General features: G+C 47.5%; 1 protein-coding gene across 1 annotated transcript in view; it reads left to right on the top strand.

The window, feature by feature from the left end:
* Positions 1 to 1,576: 1,576 nt before the first annotated feature.
* The window catches only part of LOC306834216 (rho guanine nucleotide exchange factor 10-like protein), a gene marked incomplete at its 3' end in the record, with an annotated part of 19,881 nt that continues 901 nt past the window's right edge, over positions 1,577 to 20,556 (top strand). The window contains 19 exon segments of the mRNA XM_079360053.1: positions 1,577 to 1,731; positions 5,109 to 5,176; positions 6,222 to 6,434; positions 6,518 to 6,545; positions 8,619 to 8,692; positions 10,349 to 10,603; positions 10,977 to 11,125; positions 13,946 to 14,059; positions 14,581 to 14,689; positions 15,047 to 15,150; positions 15,959 to 16,036; positions 16,575 to 16,758; positions 18,652 to 18,767; positions 19,020 to 19,112; positions 19,209 to 19,379; positions 19,462 to 19,607; positions 20,468 to 20,475; positions 20,478 to 20,525; positions 20,528 to 20,550. Coding sequence (XP_079216179.1) covers positions 5,140 to 5,176; positions 6,222 to 6,434; positions 6,518 to 6,545; positions 8,619 to 8,692; positions 10,349 to 10,603; positions 10,977 to 11,125; positions 13,946 to 14,059; positions 14,581 to 14,689; positions 15,047 to 15,150; positions 15,959 to 16,036; positions 16,575 to 16,758; positions 18,652 to 18,767; positions 19,020 to 19,112; positions 19,209 to 19,379; positions 19,462 to 19,607; positions 20,468 to 20,475; positions 20,478 to 20,525; positions 20,528 to 20,550 — 1,950 coding nt within the window. The 5' untranslated portion in view covers positions 1,577 to 1,731; positions 5,109 to 5,139.

A 20,556-nucleotide genomic window follows, 5' to 3' on the forward strand; every position in this document is an offset into this window, starting at 1 on the left:
ATGCACGCTCACACTTTCCAGGTGACGTCAGTCTGTAAGAGTTTGAGGAGGACGTCGAGATTCAGCCTTCGATTGAACATGTCTTCCCCCTGGAGTAAAACAGGGAGACACGAGAACAACATTTTGGCTTCTGTCCCTGAGTGTGACGTCACATCAACATGGCCGCCGTGAGAATATGGTTTAATTTAAATAACACATGCATGCATGTTACTAAAATGTAGGTTTCAAAAGACTGAATCATGCATGCATCATATTAAAACATGTCACCTCCCAGACGCTGTAGTTCTTGACTGACAATGACCCTCTCTCTCACTCAATGCATGCTGGGATACGCTCCGGCCCCTGGTCTAACTTGATCAGGGTAAAAATGGATCAAGAGGTGGAAAGCTGTCAGGTGTCAAATGAAAGTGATTACATGGACAGGACGTGATTAATGGCGGTGATTATACTGCTGTCTAACTTCATGAGACGGACTCGCTGTCTGGTGACGTCACTGTCACGCCGCTGTGTCCGCTCTCATTATAGAGATCAATTAAACTTTATTAATACACCTGAGAAACATTTCACCTGAAGACAGCAGCAGAGTCTCAACAGCTGCTGCAGGGCGACTGACCACACTGCACCCTGACCCACCTGAGTCCAGTTTGAGAAGCTTCTGGAAACATGCAGGTCACAGCAGAGAGTTCAGGAAAGGTGCTGATGATAGTTTGATGTCTTTATGTTATCATAAATATGTTAACATAAATTATATACAACCCCCCTCTGAATAGGTTATATTAAACTGAAATGCAATAAGCAAATAAAGAGTTTTATGTATTAAATAGATTTTTTTTAATGTTTTACTTTTATTGCATCTTTGTTGATTATTTGTTTTTTTTTTAACTAACTGGGTAAAACCACCGGGTTTTTTTTCTTGTCAGATATTACAGTCAAGGCAAAAAAAACTTTCAACAAGTCATCCTTTTATAAATTAATATTTACATGAATACTGATTGAATTTAAAGAACAAAATCGAGAACAATTGATTTAGTATAATCAGTGTTTATGTTGTTAATTTACACATTATGCAACTCTCAAAGTATCAGTTACAGTATAAATTAATAGGGAAACTGTTTGCATTCATTTTAACTCACCAAAGAAAGAAAAGAAGACAAGAGCGACACCTAGCGCCCATTCAATGGCAGTGCAACCTCAATGCGCAAATTCCCGTCTAAAAAAACGGGCGTTTGAATTTAAATGGGGTATAATAAAAAAATGTAATTATAATAGAAACTATAATTTAAACTTCAACTTAAAATAAACAATTCAGCATAAATCACTCAGTAAAATGTCGACTTCTCATTCTGAACAAAGCAAAGACTGACTGCTTCTGTGTCAGCAGTGTAAGGGAACATGTTTAATTCTTCTTCAACATGTAAGTGATGGGATATCATGGAAATATGAACATGTCTGCGCATGCGCCTGAACGCATCAGGTTCAATCTGCTGCGGAGTTCAGAGTCTCCGCCCCGAAACACAAACCGGCTGTTCTTCTTCTGCTTGGAGTAAATCTGCTGTTCAAGCGGGACAGGGAGGGAGAGAGGAAGAGGAGGAGGAGGAGGAGAAGGAGGGAAACACAACAGGAAAACCCAGGAAAGAAGAAGCTTGTTCTGGGGGAATCCTGTGTTTGACCGAAAAGACATGTTGTTGGAGTAAAGAGTGCGGGGAAGCTGCGGGGACTGCGGGCTTATAGGTGAGCAATGAGGAGATGATCGAAGGAGCTTCTTGAGATGAATACTTGTCCTTTCTTTGGTTGATTGTGCCGGGGACTCTGGGAGTGTCACACACTGTGGATACAGTTTAAAATGTGTGTTGATCAAAAGATGAGCTCCAGCCTGCAGGTGAGACAAACACTGAACTTCATGAGGACTGAAAACCTGATGATTATGTGGAAGTGAATTGTTCAGTGTTTGGATGAGTAGCCTGTAGCCTGCATTGTTTTCCAGCTGGGTTCATTCCCAAGAAATAAAATGTGCTTTATGGACAGATCAGATTTTAAGAACTTTAAGAGTTTCTAATGACAGAAAACATGTCAAACATGAACAGACTGTAACCACACTGCACTCTAAATTAAACACTATTTAAATTCAAGAAAAATGCAGATGCTAAATGTGATGATGAATGCACGCTGATTGGTCGACAGTGATATGAGCAGTGTGACCTGCTGACAGGGACAATCAGGTTTATGGATGCATGTGACCTTTTAAAGGAGCAGCGCTGACTGCAGGCTCGAGGTGTGTCTGCACCATCCTACATCCACAGCTGACTGTGCTGTCACTGCAGCAGGCAGTTTTGCTCCGGGAAGAATAAATGTGCAGTAACCTGCACAGGGCGAAGTCCGCGGGGTTACTCATGACTTCCTTTTTATGACACCATTTCAACAGGAGCTCATGTTGTTATTCGTGTTACTGTTATTACGCTGTGAATTGTGACGTTTAGTTTGATGCCGGAGAAAAGCATCACAGTCAAGAAATAGCCGAACTTATTTTCTGCAATTAAAGGTCACATGTTCTCCTCTCCTCCATGTTCCTCTAACATGTCTGTCTCCAAACCCCCCAATGATGAGAAAAGTCCATCCTCTCCGTCTCCTGCCTGCTCCACTTCTCAGATAAAGCTCAAACAGGCCGTTTGGAGATTTTCCCCTCATGACATCACAAAGGGCAGTAGCTCCTGGTCGTACAGCGGGCCGGACTCAGGCGACCCCCCCCCCCCCCCCCCCTCCTCCTGTCAGACGGCCTGCTGTGAGGTGCATGTGTGAACAACCAGATCAGGAGGATTTGAGGATCAGTTCCCCTGAAACGCTCTGGACTTTGACTCGGGTCGTGAGCACCCTGCCTGGTGTCTCCTCCTCGGCTCTGATCCGACTGGGGCAGAAAACACTTAGTATTCATCAGCGCTCGGTGACACATTATGCAAGAATGTGCATTCATGTTGTTTGGCCGTTTGTCTCCGGGCTCTGACTGAGCGCTGTCATGACTGTGGGAGTCCGTAGATCTCTCTCTGCAGACAATCCCGCGGCTGTCTTCACGGCTCGGCTCGGCCCGGCCCACGGTGTCGTCTTCACCGTGAGACACTCACTCCTGAATTATTCATCTGCTCCTGTTTTAATTCAACTCTGTTACAAGGACGCTGATAAACAAGGCCAGCCTCCTCACAGCCTTCATCTCTGTCCTGACCTCGCGTCACACACTTTGGGTTTTTTTTTACGTGTAATTCTCACGAACTCTGTTGTCAAGTTTAAGCGGCTCGTCACGTTGTTGAGTAACCGTCTGAGGAAAGACACGTCTGGATCTGCTGTGCAGGAATGTGATGTGTAGCTTCGGGCAGAATGCAGCACAACAGCCGCTCGTCAACACGGATAAACAGCACCCTCCTGACCGTGCTCGTCCGTGTTCACATGAATCACTACGTGTGTGCGTGTGTGTGTGTGTGTGCGTGTGTGTGTGCGTGTGGGGGGGATTTGTTCTTTGAAGTTCAAACATCCTGGAATTTATCTCTCCAGTTTGATGATAGGTCGGCGTGATCAACTTCACTTCTTCTTCTCTGTGTGTTTTATGGAAAATTGCAAAGGGGTGGAGCTTAAATGCCAACATGTGACTTTGTTTATCACCAATCAAAACACCTGACTGCTTGTTTGCTTTCCTTCTGGACAAATAAAGAATCTTTCAAGGTCCAAACAGAGAGCTGCTCTCTTCCTGTGTGATCAATCAGCCAATCAGAGAGCTGCTCTCTTCCTGTGTGATCAATCAGCCAATCAGAGAGCTGCTCTCTTCCTGCGTGATCATGAAGGAAACCTGCTGTGTTGAAGCTTCTCTGACAACAATGCAGCAGCCAGTATGTCCTCCTTCTAACTTTAGATTCTGCTCCTGAATGCTCTGGATCTGATTGGACCAGAGAAGGTAGGCGGGGCTTTGAAGGCCGTTTTGGACGCCCCTGAGTTTGCCAGATATGAGAGCAGTTATCAGGTGAACAGGTGTTGCAGCGATGGAAGCGGGCAGTGGAACTGCTTCAGATAGAAGTGATTGTACCCGAGCTAAAAAGCCTCTGCATGTTTCTAATAAGCTCCAGCAGCAGAAAGCTGCTCAAACTAGGATCAATGTTGGAGATGAAACATGGAGAGAGGTTAGAACGCAGAAAGCTTTACAGACCCATGCAGAGCTGGCTAAACACTGAAGCTACAGTGTCCACCACATGCAGAGCTGGCTAAACACTGAAGCTACAGTGTCCACCAGATGCAGAGCTGGCTAAACACTGAAGCTACAGTGTCCACCACATGCAGAGCTGGCTAAACACTGAAGCTACAGTGTCCACCACATGCAGAGCTGGCTAAACACTGAAGCTACAGTGTCCACCACATGCAGAGCTGGCTAAACACTGAAGCTACAGTGTCCACCACATGCAGAGCTGGCTAAACACTGAAGCTACAGGGGTTTACAGAGCCCTCATGAGTGCTGTGACGCTCTCTGCTCTCTGTATTTAAAGGTGCGCGCAGACGTGCAGCGACTGGAACGCAGCACTGACTCACACGGATCGACGTGTGCGACCGGTCTCAACAGCAAAGTTTGATTTAGAACACGTCAGACGAGGTTTTACTTTGATTTCAGTTTCGATTGAATAATTCTTTAATGACGGTTCGTTTGGTTCAGTTAGATTTTGTTGTCTTGGTATCGTAAAGAAGGCGGGGGAGGTTGACGGGCAGCGGTTGGATTCGAACCCTCGCCAGCTGCGACGAGGACTGTAGCCTCTGTGCACCTGACCCGGCGCCCCAGACTCCAAACGTCTCACTGGGTCGTTAAATGGTCATGTTGCCCCTCTGATGTTACAAACGTCAGCTCGTCTGTCAGGCTTTGCTCTCGTGCTGTGAAGACGAGGGGACGGATTAATAAGCCGTCAACGAGACGTGCTGCGTGCTGCGTGGAGGCGGACGACCCAATCACTAGTTTTTAGTCGTTCACAGATTCTGGAAGAAAAAGGATCCTGACGTTTTATGTCTTTAGTTTTACGTGACCGTGATGAGTTTTGTTGTTCATCGTCTCTTTGTTTGTCTCTTGTGTGTTTTTTTTTTTTTAGGAGCTGATGTGACCTCTGAGAAGGACGTGCGATGACCTCTCCCAGCCCACTGCTCTGTCATCCTGCGGGTGAGTCCCTCAGCCTGCCGGGTCTGGACCCAGAACAGGGTCCTGGAGCCAGATTGAGCTTGTTTGTGTGTTTGTTTGTTCCGTCTTCGATTGAATGAACCCGCGTGGTTAAAAAAAGGAGCCGGCTGACGTAGACGCGTGCACTCAGACTCAGACTCGGGGAGCTCCTCCTGTGGGTGCAGCCTGACTCATTAATCCCCTGCTGCTCTGAGCAAAGGCCTTACTACCCCACTTAGACACTGCACACTGTGTAAGAAGGAGCAAGCCTCTGCTGACCATATGCTGCTCCCATGACCTCCGCACCCATCATGATGGAGAGAGAGAGGGCTGCAGCCTGTAATGGAAGAGAGGAGACTTGATGCACTCGTGGTGAGTTTTTCATCGCGTCAGTGCAGACGGGTTTATTCACTCTGCACATCACTCGCTCTCTCGGTCAGGAGCCCCGAGGTCGGCTCTCACTTCCTCTGTCGGCGGCTTTGTTGTGTGTGTGTGTGTGTTTGTTGGGATGTAATTAGGATGGACAGGTGAAGGGTCAGTGCTTAAAAGCCATATGTTTAGAGTGTAATCTCTCCCACTAACAGCTCCTCCTCATTGTCGCTCCAGGGGGAATAATCCTGTGTGTTCACGTCCTGCTGTTTGTCCTGCTGCTCGCTTCAACGCCGCCCTAATCTGTCAACACGAAGCGCTCGCTGTGACGGAGAATAAAACCGCCAGCAGAAACCTGAGTCTCAGAATGAAGTCTATGAAAGCTTCCACTTTATTCAGACAGGCGACACATTGTTGGCTCTTTAGTCTGAAACAACACGACTCTGATGTCACGGTGCAGAAACGTCAAAAGCATCCTGACAGAGAAACATCAGAACATTTAAAAATACCTGAAATGATTCAAACTTAAAATATGTTCAAGTAAAAGTAATTAAACAAAATGAATTAAGATAATTAAAAGTTGGAATACGATTAAAAATGTAAAAAGTCGTCTCAGTTTGTCGATGACACGCTTGTAAGCGAGGTCGGTTTGTGATGTTTGACCTTCCTCCGTCCTCAGTGTCTCTTCCAAACGGGACGCCGCACACGCAGGAAGACGACGACGACGATGAGGAGGGGGAGAAGTTTGAGTTTGACGACGAGGACGACCTCGACCCTCCGCAGGTGAGCGCCGTCTCTACGCAGAGCGAGCCGACCACGGAGGGGTCGAAGGCGACGACGCAGGGCGTGAACGGAACGAAAACGCCGGCTCTGTACCCGGCGCACTGCTCCGGTGAGCTCAACACGTTTACAGTCAGAGAGTCATTTTAAAAAGAAGATCAAAGAGTTGTAATGCTGTCGTTCTTCACCTCGCAGGTATGGAGGTCAGGGAGTCGCCCGAGGGGTAAGTCAGGAACGCTCAGCTCAAAGACGTCAGATAAAAACATAAAACAAGACATTAAATATCCAGCTCGAGTTCACAATCAGCTGACACTTCTTATTTCTATTTTAGATTCAGTAGAAACATAAAAAACAAACCTGCACTCAGATCACGTGGTGCAGGAGTCATGCTGCAGGAAATCCCTCTTTGATTTATTACTTTATTTATTATGTTATTTCTTAGTTTTATTTATGTCTGTACGGTCAAGTTGATACAAGTCCAAGTCTTCCACAGATGTTTATTCTTTAAGTCAGTGTTGATGATGATGATGCAGCATTTTGCAGGTTTGGTTGCTCTCTGACCACTAGATGGCACTTTACTCCTTCCTTTAGAAGTCACACACACACGCGCTGAAACACACACGCGCCGAAACACACACACGCGCTGAAACACACACACAGGCTGAAACACACACGCGCTGAAACACACACACAGGCTGAAACACACACACACACACGCGCTGAAACACACACACTTACACGCGCTGAAACACACACACACACATAGGCTGAAACACACACACAGGCTGAAACACACACAGGCTGAAACACACATACAAGCTGAAACACACACACACGCGCTGAAACACACACACACACAGGCTGAAACACACACACTTACACGCGCTGAAACACACACACACACATAGGCTGAAACACACACACAGGCTGAAACACACACAGGCTGAAACACACATACAAGCTGAAACACACACACACGCGCTGAAACACACACACACACAGGCTGAAACACACACACACACACGCGCTGAAACACACACACAGGCTGAAACACACACAGGCTGAAACACACATACAAGCTGAAACACACACACACGCGCTGAAACACACACACACACAGGCTGAAACACACACACACACACAGGCTGAAACACACATACAAGCTGAAACACACACACACGCGCTGAAACACACACACTTACACGCGCTGAAACACACACACACACATAGGCTGAAACACACACACAGGCTGAAACACACACAGGCTGAAACACACACACGCGCTGAAACACACACACACACAGGCTGAAACACACACACACACACGCGCTGAAACACACACACTTACACGCGCTGAAACACACACACACACATAGGCTGAAACACACACACAGGCTGAAACACACACACAGGCTGAAACACACATACAAGCTGAAACACACACACACACACATGCTGAAACACACACACACACACAGGCTGAAACACACACGCTGAAACACACATACAAGCTGAAACACACACACACACACACACACACACACACACGCTGAAACACACACACACACAGGCTGAAACACACATACAAGCTGAAACACACACACACACACACACACACACATGCTGAAACACACACACACACACAGGCTGAAACACACACACGCTGAAACACACATACAAGCTGAAACACACACACACACACACACACAGGATCTCTTGAAGCTGAGTTGTTGATTCTATTTGAAACAGAAACTTTAAGATTTAACAGATTTAAGCAGAAACATTCATGCAGAGGATTCTGCATTTTAAAGCACGTTGCTCTAATCCACAAACAGGGGTCACAATCTGACCTCTAAATGTCACAATCTGACCTCTAAATGTCACAATCTGACCTCTAAATGTCACAATCTGACCTCTAAATGTCACAATCTGACCTCTAAATGTGACAATCTGACCTCTAAATGTGACAATCTGACCTCTAAATGTCACAATCTGACCTCTAAATGTCACAATCTGACCTCTAAATGTCACAATCTGACCTCTAAATGTGACAATCTGACCCCTAAATGTGACAATCTGACCTCTAAATGTCACAATCTGACCTCTAAATGTCACAATCTGACCTCTAAATGTCACAATCTGACCTCTAAATGTGACCTCCTGTATCCTCAGTGTTTAATGTTTAATAAAATATTCTAGAAGTCGTATTCAGGACATATCAGAACCTTCATATCAAACAGCTGATGCTGCAGACAACATGCTCTGAATGACCTTCAGGTGACTTTCTCTGTTGCAGTCGTTCCACCTCCTCGGATCTGGGAGTGACGGGAGAGCCGGAGAGTTTCTGGAAAGCGAGCTGTATTTATGAAGGTGAGACGTGAGAGGAGCGGCGGCGGTGGCGGCGTGTTGAAAGCAGAGATGTTTGTTTCTGTGTTCATGTGCTCACCGGAGTGCGGATGTTTTGTTTCTTCTTGTTTGCACTCGGACAGCTCAAGTGACACACCGAGCCAAGGAGTGGCTCTGTGTGGTGTCCGAGCTCACGCTGCGGATGAACAAAGGTACTTCATGTGCTCTGTGGTAGGAATAGATCCCAAACTGTCCGCTCAGTTTTAGTCATGGATGTTCCAGGGTCCTTGGTTTCCACGAAGGGTTTCATATTTCAAAACAAACAAAAAGTAGAAACTTCAAGCCGATCAAAACACTCTTCAGTTATCTGAAACCGCGTGAGTGAAAACCCTCATTTCAGGTCGGGTCAGTTGTCGCTGCTGTCTTTTTAAGGCCCTCCCTTCCCACTCTCTTCTGATTGGTCAGCTTTCTGGAAGCCTACCAGGGGAGGCAGAACGCTGCAGGGCTGCCAGGGGAGATCTGGGAGAAGAGAGTGTATGTACTGTAAGAGGTTTCAGCTGCTCATGTTGGAGGCTTGAAGCCGTGTGGTAAAAATAATTTCATTCAAATCTGAGAGCTGTGGCGTGATTTGGAGAACACGCCGTTTAGCGCCCTCAAAGGGAGTTCCAGTCAGCTCTGAGTCCATTATTCAAACCAGAAAACATTTATTTCACATCTGACCTGAGTCATGTGTATTTTAAGATGGATCCAAAGGCACAGGCCCGGGAAACAGTTTGAGCTAGCTGTTAGCTTTTAGCATAGCTAGCTCCCCTTGATAAACACAAACACCCCTCTCTCTCTGTGTGTGTGTGGTTGTGCTTGTCGTACTTTTAGTGTGTTTGTGTATCGTGGCAGTCTCTGCAGGTCGGCGGCGTGTATGTTTAGGATTCCTGCATCCTGAATGAGTCCTCTCCCCTGAAGGCTCGACTCAGACGTCCTCATGCAGAGGAGCAACTTCCTGTCATAACAAAAACAACAACAACAACGACGCTCAGATTGTTGCTCTCTGAGTACACAAATAAACTCAAATACTTTTTGTCCGTATGAATTTAATTTCCTCTTCCAGTTTTGAAAAACACGCAAGAAAAAGGATTCAAATATATTTGCAAGTTTCACAAAGACGGACTGAAAAACATTCTGAGTCTGCAAATCGATCAATTGATAGATACTTTATTGATCCTGAGGGAAATTCAAGCTTTTGTTGTTTTCTCTGAACTTCTTGTCTCTGAACTTCACCAGGAGGTGAAGAGTTAATGATCAACAATGAGCTGAACAGATTTAAGCCTCTGTGCATATTAACCTGAGGTACACTGAGGTTGTGTATGTGGCGTGCTGTCCTTGCAGCCAGCCTCTAGTGGACACTTGAGGAACTGCAGGATTGTGCTATGAGGCAACAGTGCAAACCCCTGAAACACTGTAAACCTGTTTTCACACATGTATACAGGTGCTGACAGGAAGCGAGCACATCCACAGCTGTTCTCATCATTTTTGTCAGGTTGAAATATAATCACTCTTTGGCAGCAGCGTCGTCTGGTTTAGAAGCATTTCTGCATCTCGCTCCCTTCACATGCCGAGTTTTAAAAACGCTTCCCTGCAGCGGGGAACTTGAACGTTGCTGTGCTGTGTAATGATGTTTCGCAGGAAAGGATTCTTTAAAGCCTGAAGGCGGGGAGGACGAGTCCAGCTGCGCAGTGAACGGGTGCAGCCCACATCAGGACCCCGCTGAGGACGAGGAGTCCTCTGCAGCCCGTCCTCAGACCGACCGTCAACCTGCAGACGAAGGAGGACCGACGAACACGAGCACGCCGACCCCCTGCAGCCCGGACAGCGTGTTCAGAGACCCCGAGGTGATTTATGATGACGTTCCTGCAGAGGGCCTGCAGCACCCCATGGAAGGCGAGTGTTTCTCTATCATGAAGATTATATAACAAGTGTTTTCTTTGGGAGCAAAGTGGAGGTGCTTAAACCTGCATGAATGAAAATGGCCAGCAGGGGGCGACCTGCGAATTCAGATTCTGTAAAGTCGAAAAAAGAACACGAGTAAAGTCTGTTTTCCCAAATCAGTCGTGACATGAAGCCGATCAATAATATCAACTTATTCATGCTTCTATTGTTCTCAAAGTAACTCGAATCATCCCGTGAATTTAAGGCGGACTGTCGAAGCGTTTGAGCTTTTATCGTGTCTTTCTGTCTGGTACATAAATAAAAGTTTTGTACCTCGGTCACCATGTGTCACCTGTGATGTTTACCTGTCGTCCTCTCCGTGTAGATGCCGATGACATCTACGAGGACATCCAGAGACCTGATCACCACCGCGGCTCCAACGGCTGGAGCTCCAGTGAGTTTGAGAGTTACGATGAGATGTCTGACAGCGACAGTGTTTCTCCAACCGGCCAAAACATCAGCAGCGGCAGCAAGGTAAACAAACCCCCCAGAGATGATCCAAGGCAGCGCTGGCGTTAAGCAGAAAGATGTTCATCGTCCTCTTTGAGAAGCAGCAACAAAATAAATGCTGCAATATTTCAGAATAAAGGAATATAACAAAAGTAATGCTCCTCTCGTCCTGAAGGGTAAATAAATCTATAAAGGATCATTTATTTATAGTTTTACAGTTGGTTATTGAGCCCAGATTACACACACACACACACACACACACACACACACGTACAAACAGGACCTGGGGACATACTGAACACCGTCCTCGACCTCACAGCGAGCGGTTCAGTCTGAGGGAAGTTATTGTGGGACAGTTTCCTGCAGTCAGAATAAAAACATGAATAAATGAGGATCGTAGAAAAACAGAGTTTTGTGCAGCAGAAGTTTTGTTTTTTGCATCACCGTCACAGATGTGACATGTTTGTCCACATGAAGGACGCCTGCTCATCAAACTGCTTTCACTTCCACTTTTTCGTCTTCCTTTCCTTTTCTATTTTTATCAGATTTTACTTCCCGGCAGCCATTTCTGTTTCTTTTTGTAGTTTGATGTTCCTGACTTCTTTAAACGACTTATAGTTCAGAAATGTTTGATTTTCTGAATTAGTGGAATGATACTTTTTAAAGGGTTAATATGTTGAATTTTTCCACATAAAATGAACTAAACCTGTTGTATTTATTATGTTGTTGAGTTCTTACATTACGTGCAGTATTTCCAACTGTCATCAAAGACGCATAAATCCTTCTTGGTTTAGTTGTAACGGCCCGTGTGCTTCGTGGCGCCGCCATGACAGAGACTACATGCTTATGGTTGCCGTGGAAACACCAGACGTTACCTCATATTCATAAGGAAGTTGTTAATTAGCTCGTCAGAAAACACCTCCTCTTCCTCGGGTCAGGCTTCGAAGGGGCTAGCAGGGAGAATCACTCCCATGATTCCCCGCCTGCCTCGATGTCATCTTTTGTTATTGCTTTGACTGAGAGCCCCCTGGTGGAGGAATTTACAAACTGTGCCTTTAAGTTAACGCTTGTAAAAAAAATAAAAACCACTGAAGCTTAGCACGCTAAGGCTGCACGTATATCTCCACAGATTGATTTAAAAAAAAAAATTTTTTTTATATATCCACAATGTGGAGTCAAAGCAGGGCGAGACATGAAGTCTGTGCCAAAACTAGAAACTAAGAAGGAAAAGTCCAGGTGGAGAGAGATGGTCTGAGGGGTGAAAAGGATCACAGGTGAGCCGGGTGTGATCCAGCGTGCAGGCGGCCTGGAAACAACACAGGACGCTGATCGAGCAGCGAAACATCAGGCTGTCACTTTGCAGATATTTTGCGTTTAGGTAATGAAAGTCACGACAAAATTTCCCGCCAACCTGTGTGCACTGACCCTTTGAAAGTTCACGCCGGCTGCACCCACAGCTCCCGTCTGTGGGGGAATAACCACAGGTACTTTCTCGTTAATGCAGTACAGTGTGATGAAAAGAGGAAGTGAATTCTGGTCTCAGTGTCTCGTCCTGTCAGCACTTCTGTCTTCTGCTTCTGTCACCGGGGGCGTGTGTGTCTCTACGCCGCTGCTGGACTTTCCCCGCTCTGCTCGTGTGTGTGTGTGTGTGTGTGTGTGTGTGTTTTTAAAATGAAACGTAGTAGTTGGAGTTTGCCTTCTGCTTCCATCGTGAGTTTTTAAAATGCAGGAGTGGAGTCACTGATATGTGAGGTAGGTGTCTTACTGTATTTATTAACATCACAGTGAACTCTTTAAAAAGTGAAGCAGCTGAGTGTTGACATGTTTAACTTTGTGGTTCTGTATTTTTTGTATTTAAATTTGGACACTTATCAGCAGTACCTGCACTGTGGTCCGTTTGCTGCCCTTGAATTGATTTGAAGTGCAGCTGTTTGTAGCTGAGACAGGATTGAACATTGACACGTCTTGGTGTGAACACGCTGCAGGCGTGCGCATGCAGACAGAGGCGACTGCTTAGAGGGGGAAACCTCCCTCAGGGGGCCGCCGTCTTTCAGCACTCGTTCTCGTCGGCCTGCTGATTGTTGGTTGGGCCCCGACAGGCTGGAGAAGCGGCGCTGCATGCAGACCTGTGTTGAGTTTGTTTGCTGCTTGCTTTCTGTCTTTAGTGAGCTGCAGATGTATCCTCCTTTTAATAACCTTTTATTCAATATTTGTGGATATTTGAACTTCAGCCAAATACCCCCGAGGGGCAAACCAACTGCTTCAGATCTGACCTGAGACCAGAGACCCTGACCTTGACCAGACTGCACACCTGCATACAAAGAAGGAACGTTCCTGTTGTAGAATAAAGTCCTTATCTGCAGATTCTTCCAGAAACTGCCTCGTCCCGCCAGTTGAAATCTTCTCATAAGAATATTAAACGAAAGGAACCTCAGTAGTGCGAGCTAGCCAAAATGCGCTAACATTAGCTCGCTAACACAACAACGCAGGACACAGGTGATTGGTTCTTAACTATACTGCGTTCTTATTGATAACTGCGTCGTTCCAACGTGAGTGTAGACGGGTTGGAGGCGTTCAGATTAGAGGAGGCGTGGCCATTTGTTTTGGTTTCACGCTGGAGCTCAAGGTGCGACATCTAGTGGATGAATGAACTCTCCTGCAGCACAGATCACGTGCTTGTTGTGTGCATGTCAGGAGCGCTCGGCCTCATCAGATAACACGTCTCAGAGTCGAGCCTGGAGGATTCAGGAGAGGACCTTGTTTTTGGAGTTGCTTGTTGAAAAGTGTACTCATGTCTTCTTCTTCTTCTGTCCCTCTGCTCTGTCTCTGGTGTTGGACCGTCAGCTGCCTGCAGACGTGTTGAGGCTGAAGGAGCGCTGTGCCGTCACCAGGAAGGAGCTGGCTGTGCGTCTCAGCACTCCTCATGTTGCCAACATCAAACAGAGCTGTGACTCCAAGGTTTGTTTGTTTTTACCACTTTCATATAAATCATCATTTCATCTCCTGAGGGAGGAAGTAGGGAAGGAAGGAGGTTGCTGGTTTGAATCCCCGTCTGACAGGAGCCTCTCTGTGTGCAGTCTGCATGTTCTCCCCGTGCATGGCGTGCGTCCTCTCTGTCTCCCTCCCACAGTCCAATCACATGCTGGTTACCTGCTGACTGAATTGTCCTTATGTGTGAATGTATGTGTGGCTGGTTGTCTGGCTCTGTGATTGGCTGTTGAACAGTCCAGAGTGTAACCCCGCCTCTCGCTCAATGAGAGCCGGGATTGGCTCTAGCCCCCCCCCCCCCCCCCCCCCCCCCCCCCATGACCCTGATGGACCCCGATCGGTAAAAGCAGCACAGATACTGAAATGATTGAGAGAAGAAAGGAAGAGTCCCTTTGCAGGCAGATTCTAGTTTAGAAGTTTTTTTTTACTTCACAAATGTTTAAAGTTTGAGACGTCACGTTCGTGGTTAAAGTGCTCATTTTGTTTTCCAGGTGCAGCAGCTGATGAAAGCAGCGAGGAATGGTACCAAGGACGGTTTGGAAAAGACAAAGTTAGCTATGATTCGCAAAGTGTCGTTCCTGCAGAGAAAGGACTCCACAGGTTTGAAGACATCACATTCCTGTTTGATGCATATTGCTGTGTGTGTGTGTGTGTGTGTGTGTGTGTGTGTGTGTGTGTGTGTGTGTGTGTGTGTGTGTGTGTGTGTGTGTGTGTGTGTGTGTGTGTGTGTGTGTGTGTGTGTGTGTGTGTGTGTGTGTGTGTGTGTGTGTGTGTGTGTGTGTGTGTGTGTGTGTGTGTTCATGCTTAAACTGTCAATCAATCAAAAAGCTTTTCAGTCTGTGTTTCATTAATGAGGATCAGAGACATTTGTCCTTTTAAAGGTCTGAAACAAACTGTTCACAGTCTTTTGTATTTCTGTCTCGGTGTAAATAAAGTTTTCTGTGTTTTTTTTTTCAGTTGATGGAAAGGATGATGCAGGTTACATGGACGTGTCTGTGTGCGAGTTAAAACATCCTCCACCTCAGCTCAGCCCCATGCCAGAGGGACTCAGCAGTCAGCAGGTGTGTGTGTGTGTGTGTGTGTGTGTGTGTGTGTGTGTGTGTGTGTGTGTGTGTGTGTGTGTGTGTGTGTGTGTGTGTGTGTGTGTGTGTGTGTGTGTGTGTGTGTGTGTGTGTGTGTGTGTGTGTGTGTGTGTGTGTGTGTGTGTGTGTGTGTGTGTGTGTGTGTGTGTGTGTGTGTGTGTGTGTGTGTGTGTGTGTGTGTGTGTGTGTGTCCAGCCACCACGTGTTGAGAGAGAATTTAACCTGCAGCCTCTGTGAGCTCATCGTAACATTCATCGAGTTAGCTTAACACTTGCGAGGATCCAGAGAGGAGGAAACAGGAAGTGACACAGGAGCTGACAGGAAGTGACCAGCAGCAGAACTCTTTATTTAATATATCGTCATAAACAACGTGGACGGCATCATGATCACAATGAATATCATCGTCATCGAGGTCGAAGGTGTTCTTATCTGGCTCTTTAGCTTTTTCTTAAAGGTGCAGAGACTCATTCACTCACCACCAGGGGGCGACAGAGGAGGAGAGTGGAGTCCATCGTGTTCCAGTAACACACGAATAATAATCTAACTGTACCATCACGATGGCCTGTTGTATCTATACCGTCACTTCCTCTTGTAGTTTTTTATACATGGTCGCTCAGCTCCTGTCGGTGGACGACTTCCTGTCGATGTTTCACACTCACAGTGATCACTTCCTCTTTTCTCCTGCTGGGTTTATTTTGTGTTTTTCTGAAACCTCTGTGCGAGTGTTCGTCCTGTTCAGCGCTCGTTCCGTGTGTTTGATCCAGTTTTGATGTGGCTTCTCCTTCAGGTCGTCAGACGTCTCATCCTCAGCTCCATCGTGCAGAGTGAGAGCAGCTACCTGGACTCTCTGAAGAGAATCCTCCAGGTGAGTCACATCTAAGCTAACGTGTGCAGCGCTGCAAGCTAACGTGTGCAGCGCTGCACGGCGGCGTGGACAAGTGTCTCCACAGAGTTTTAGGTCAGTTTTTTGTTCTTATCCAAAATGTACTAAAATGCTTAAAGTTGCTCCAGTGAACTCTTTATCAGAACATCCAGACAGACTCTGATCATTATTGTCAGTGTGTGACATCACTACAGTGAGGATACCTGCAGCGCCATCCTCCACCAAAGGCCATGAGCAAAAACTGCATTTCAAATATCCGTCAGTGAATTTGGACCAAATGAATGTTTGTCGGAGGAGTTTGAAACGAGCTGACTTTAAATCAGTGACCTCCTGACTGTCTCTTTGATATCCAATCAGCGGGTGGCTTTCTTCTGTTTCACAGCTGATTGCATTTGAAGACTTTGCATTCCTCTCTGTGTGTTGATCTGTTGTTGTTTGACGTGTCGACGTCTGCATGTGAGAGACAGATTGAAGACAGAGACGAGCACTGAGCCCACTCTGATCCCCGTGTGTCCTGCAGGAGTACCAGAGGCCGATGCTGGAGCCTCAGAACTGGATCCTGAGCCCCAAGAAGGTCCGTCAGATCTTCTACCGCCTGCAGGAGATCCATCAGTGCCACTCCATGTTTCAGATCGCTCTGGCGTCCCGCGTGGCCGAGTGGGATCACAGCGAGAAGATCGGAGACCTGTTTGTGGCCTCGGTCGGTCCCTCACACCTCTCCTCCTGTCCTTGATTCCTCCTCTCCTTCTCTCCTTCTTTCACTCCCTCACACCTCTCCTCCTGTCCTTGATTCCTCCTCTCCTTCTCTCCTTCTCTCCTTCTTTCACTCCCTCACACCTCTCCTCCTGTCCTTGATTCTTCCTCTCCTCCTCTCCTTCTCTCCTTCTCTCGGTCCCTCACACCTCTCCTCCTGTCCTTGATTCCTCCTCTCCTCCTCTCCTTCTCTCAGTCCCTCACACCTCTCCTCCTGTCCTTGATTCCTTCTCTCCTTCTCTCCTTCTTTCACTCCCTCACACCTCTCCTCCTGTCCTTGATTCCTCCTCTCCTTCTCTCCTTCTCTCCTTCTCTCAGTCCCTCACACCTCTCCTCCTGTCCTTGATTCCTCCTCTCCTTCTCTCCTTCTCTCCTTCTTTCACTCCCTCACACCTCTCCTCCTGTCCTTGATTCTTCCTCTCCTCCTCTCCTTCTCTCCTTCTCTCGGTCCCTCACACCTCTCCTCCTGTCCTTGATTCCTCCTCTCCTCCTCTCCTTCTCTCAGTCCCTCACACCTCTCCTCCTGTCCTTGATTCCTTCTCTCCTTCTCTCCTTCTTTCACTCCCTCACACCTCTCCTCCTGTCCTTGATTCCTCCTCTCCTCCTGTCCTTGATTCCTCCTCTCCTTCTCTCCTTCTTTCGGTCCCTCACACCTCTCCTCCTGTCCTTGATTCCTCCTCTCCTCCTCTCCTTCTCTCAGTCCCTCACACCTCTCCTCCTGTCCTTGATTCCTCCTCTCCTTCTCTCCTTCTTTCGGTCCCTCACACCTCTCCTCCTGTCCTTGATTCTTCCTCTCCTCCTCTCCTTCTCTCCTTCTCTCGGTCCCTCACACCTCTCCTCCTGTCCTTGATTCCTCCTCTCCTCCTGTCCTTGATTCCTTCTCTCCTTCTCTCCTTCTTTCACTCCCTCACACCTCTCCTCCTGTCCTTGATTCCTCCTCTCCTCCTCTCCTTCTTTCAGTCCCTCACACCTCTCCTCCTGTCCTTGATTCCTCCTCTCCTTCTCTCCTTCTTTCGGTCCCTCACACCTCTCCTCCTGTCCTTGATTCTTCCTCTCCTCCTCTCCTTCTCTCCTTCTCTCGGTCCCTCACACCTCTCCTCCTGTCCTTGATTCCTCCTCTCCTCCTGTCCTTGATTCCTTCTCTCCTTCTCTCCTTCTTTCACTCCCTCACACCTCTCCTCCTGTCCTTGATTCCTCCTCTCCTCCTCTCCTTCTTTCAGTCCCTCACACCTCTCCTCCTGTCCTTGATTCCTCCTCTCCTTCTCTCCTTCTTTCAGTCCCTCACACCTCTCCTCCTGTCCTTGATTCCTCCTCTCCTTCTCTCCTTCTTTCAGTCCCTCACACCTCTCCTCCTGTCCTTGATTCCTCCTCTCCTTCTCTCCTCCTCTCCTTCTTTCACTCCCTCACACCTCTCCTCCTGTCCTTGATTCCTCCTCTCCTCCTCTCCTCCTCTCCTTCTTTCACTCCCTCACACCTCTCCTCCTGTCCTTGATTCCTCCTCTCCTCCTCTCCTCCTCTCCTTCTTTCACTCCCTCACACCTCTCCCCCTGTCCTTGATTCCTCCTCTCCTCCTGTCCTTGATTCCTCCTCTCCTTCTCTCCTTCTTTCAGTCCCTCACACCTCTCCTCCTGTCCTTGATTCCTCCTCTCCTTCTCTCCTTCTTTCGGTCCCTCACACCTCTCCTCCTGTCCTTGATTCCTCCTCTCCTCCTCTCCTCCTCTCCTTCTTTCACTCCCTCACACCTCTCCTCCTGTCCTTGATTCCTCCTCTCCTTCTCTCCTTGTCTCCTTCTCTCCTCTTCAGTCTTTGCGTGTGATCTTGATGTCACTCTTCTTCCTGCACAGTTCTCAAGTCCATGGTGCTGAACGTGTACAGCGACTACATCAACAACTTCACCAACGCCATGGCGCTCATCAAGAAGGCGTGCATGTCCAAACCTGCTTTCCTCGACTTCCTCAAGGTGCTGACATCTCGTTTTTTAAATCATGAACATTTACAAGTCAAAGGTCTGAGCTCGATCACATCTTCGATGATTCGACTGCACACTGAAGTAAACAATAGAATCGCTGAAAGGATAATCTAATCCAATCAGGAGCCCAGTGAGGATGTCCAATCCTTCTTTTTAAGGACGCCCTCACTTTGTTTCTTGAATCTGGTTTTGTTTCATGTACTGGAGGAAACTGATCACTCGTTCTTCTCATGTGATTTCCAGAAGAAGCAGGCGAGCAGTCCGGACAGAATCACTCTGTACGGTCTGATGGTCAAACCCATCCAGCGCTTCCCTCAGTTCATCCTGCTGCTGCAGGTGAGTCGCTGACACGCCGCCCCCCCCCTCGCCCCCCCCCCCCCCCCCCCCCCGTCAGCTTCAGGTGCTTCAACAGTCTCTGTTGTTGTTGATCAGGACATGTTGAAGAACACTCCGAAGTCGCACCCTGACCGGCTCCCCCTGCAGCTCGCTCTCACCGAGCTCGAGACGCTCGCCGAGAAACTGAACGAGCAGAAACGTCTGGCTGATCAGGAGGCGGAGATCCAGCAGCTAGCTCACAGCGTCGGCGACAGAAACCTCAGCAAGGTGACGCACGCTCTCCCACCTAATGCGCTAACACACCCGCGCTCGTTCCACGTGGTGGTGATTGACTCCTCTGTGTTTGCAGCTGCTGAACTCGGAGCAGAGGCAGCTGATCCAGTGCGAGCTGCTGACTGAAATCGTGTACGGGGACAAAGGTCAAGTCCTCAAGTCCAAGGACAGAAAGGTTTTCCTCCTCAACGACACGCTGATCTGTGCCAACGTCAACCTGAAGTAAGAACCTGAAGCTGCTCGTGTTACCTTTGTTTTTAGCTCCTTCACACTTTTAAACGTCAGCCTTCTTAAACTGAGTCAGCAGCATTGCTTCTTGCAGCTTTTGAACACTTGATGTCAATCTGGACGCCTCCTCAGCGTGTACGTTTACTGCTTGTAGCTAACGCACGCTAGCACAAGCTAACCGCTGGTGTTTGTTACCTTCCTGTCCAACAGGAAGTAGAGCAGCTCCACATGCTCGGGTAAAAGACAACACAAGGTTCAGCCTGCTTTTAGAAGCAGCTTTCTCCTCTCGCTGTTTCTCCTCACTCTCATTAGATTTTCTCTTCTTTGCTGCTACGTCCACGTCCGTCATATTCACCGCTTTGAATCTCCTCCAATCACTGAGCTGTATCCGCTCCTAAACCAAACCAACCAGAACAAACCAGAGCAGTCAAATCTGCAGCACACATGTGCGGAGAGCGGCTGACTATGCAGGGATTTAAATGTAAATGTTATGAGTTAAATGCATGCTCGTGTTTATTGAAATCATCCGAGATGAGTGTGATCTCTGCAGTCCGTCTGATATAATATCTCAAAGAGAGCGAGCTACCGATGCAGCTTAAATGTTAAAGCCCTTCAGCTACTGAGGGGATTGAATCGCTCGAAAATTTGTGGGCGTAGATTTCAAGGATTAAATCATCAGTAAGCTGTTTGTGGTCCGTTTTCAATAGCCGGCTGACTGAGAAACACACAAACTGAACTTTTAACCTGGAAAGAAAAACAGAAAAAGCTTCGACGATTTAAACATTTAAAAAGTCTGAAGCACTGAGACATTTCCACTAAGAGAAACAAACCTGTAGAATCTGTTTGTCCACCAGGGGTCCCCCGACATCAGCAGCCTGGTCCCCGTGGGTCCCAAGTACACGGTGAAGTGGTGCGCCCCTTGCTGCAGACTCAGGTAGTGGAG

Source organism: Symphodus melops (assembly GCF_947650265.1).
Source record: "Symphodus melops genome assembly, chromosome: 13".
NCBI lineage: Eukaryota > Metazoa > Chordata > Actinopteri > Labriformes > Labridae > Symphodus > Symphodus melops.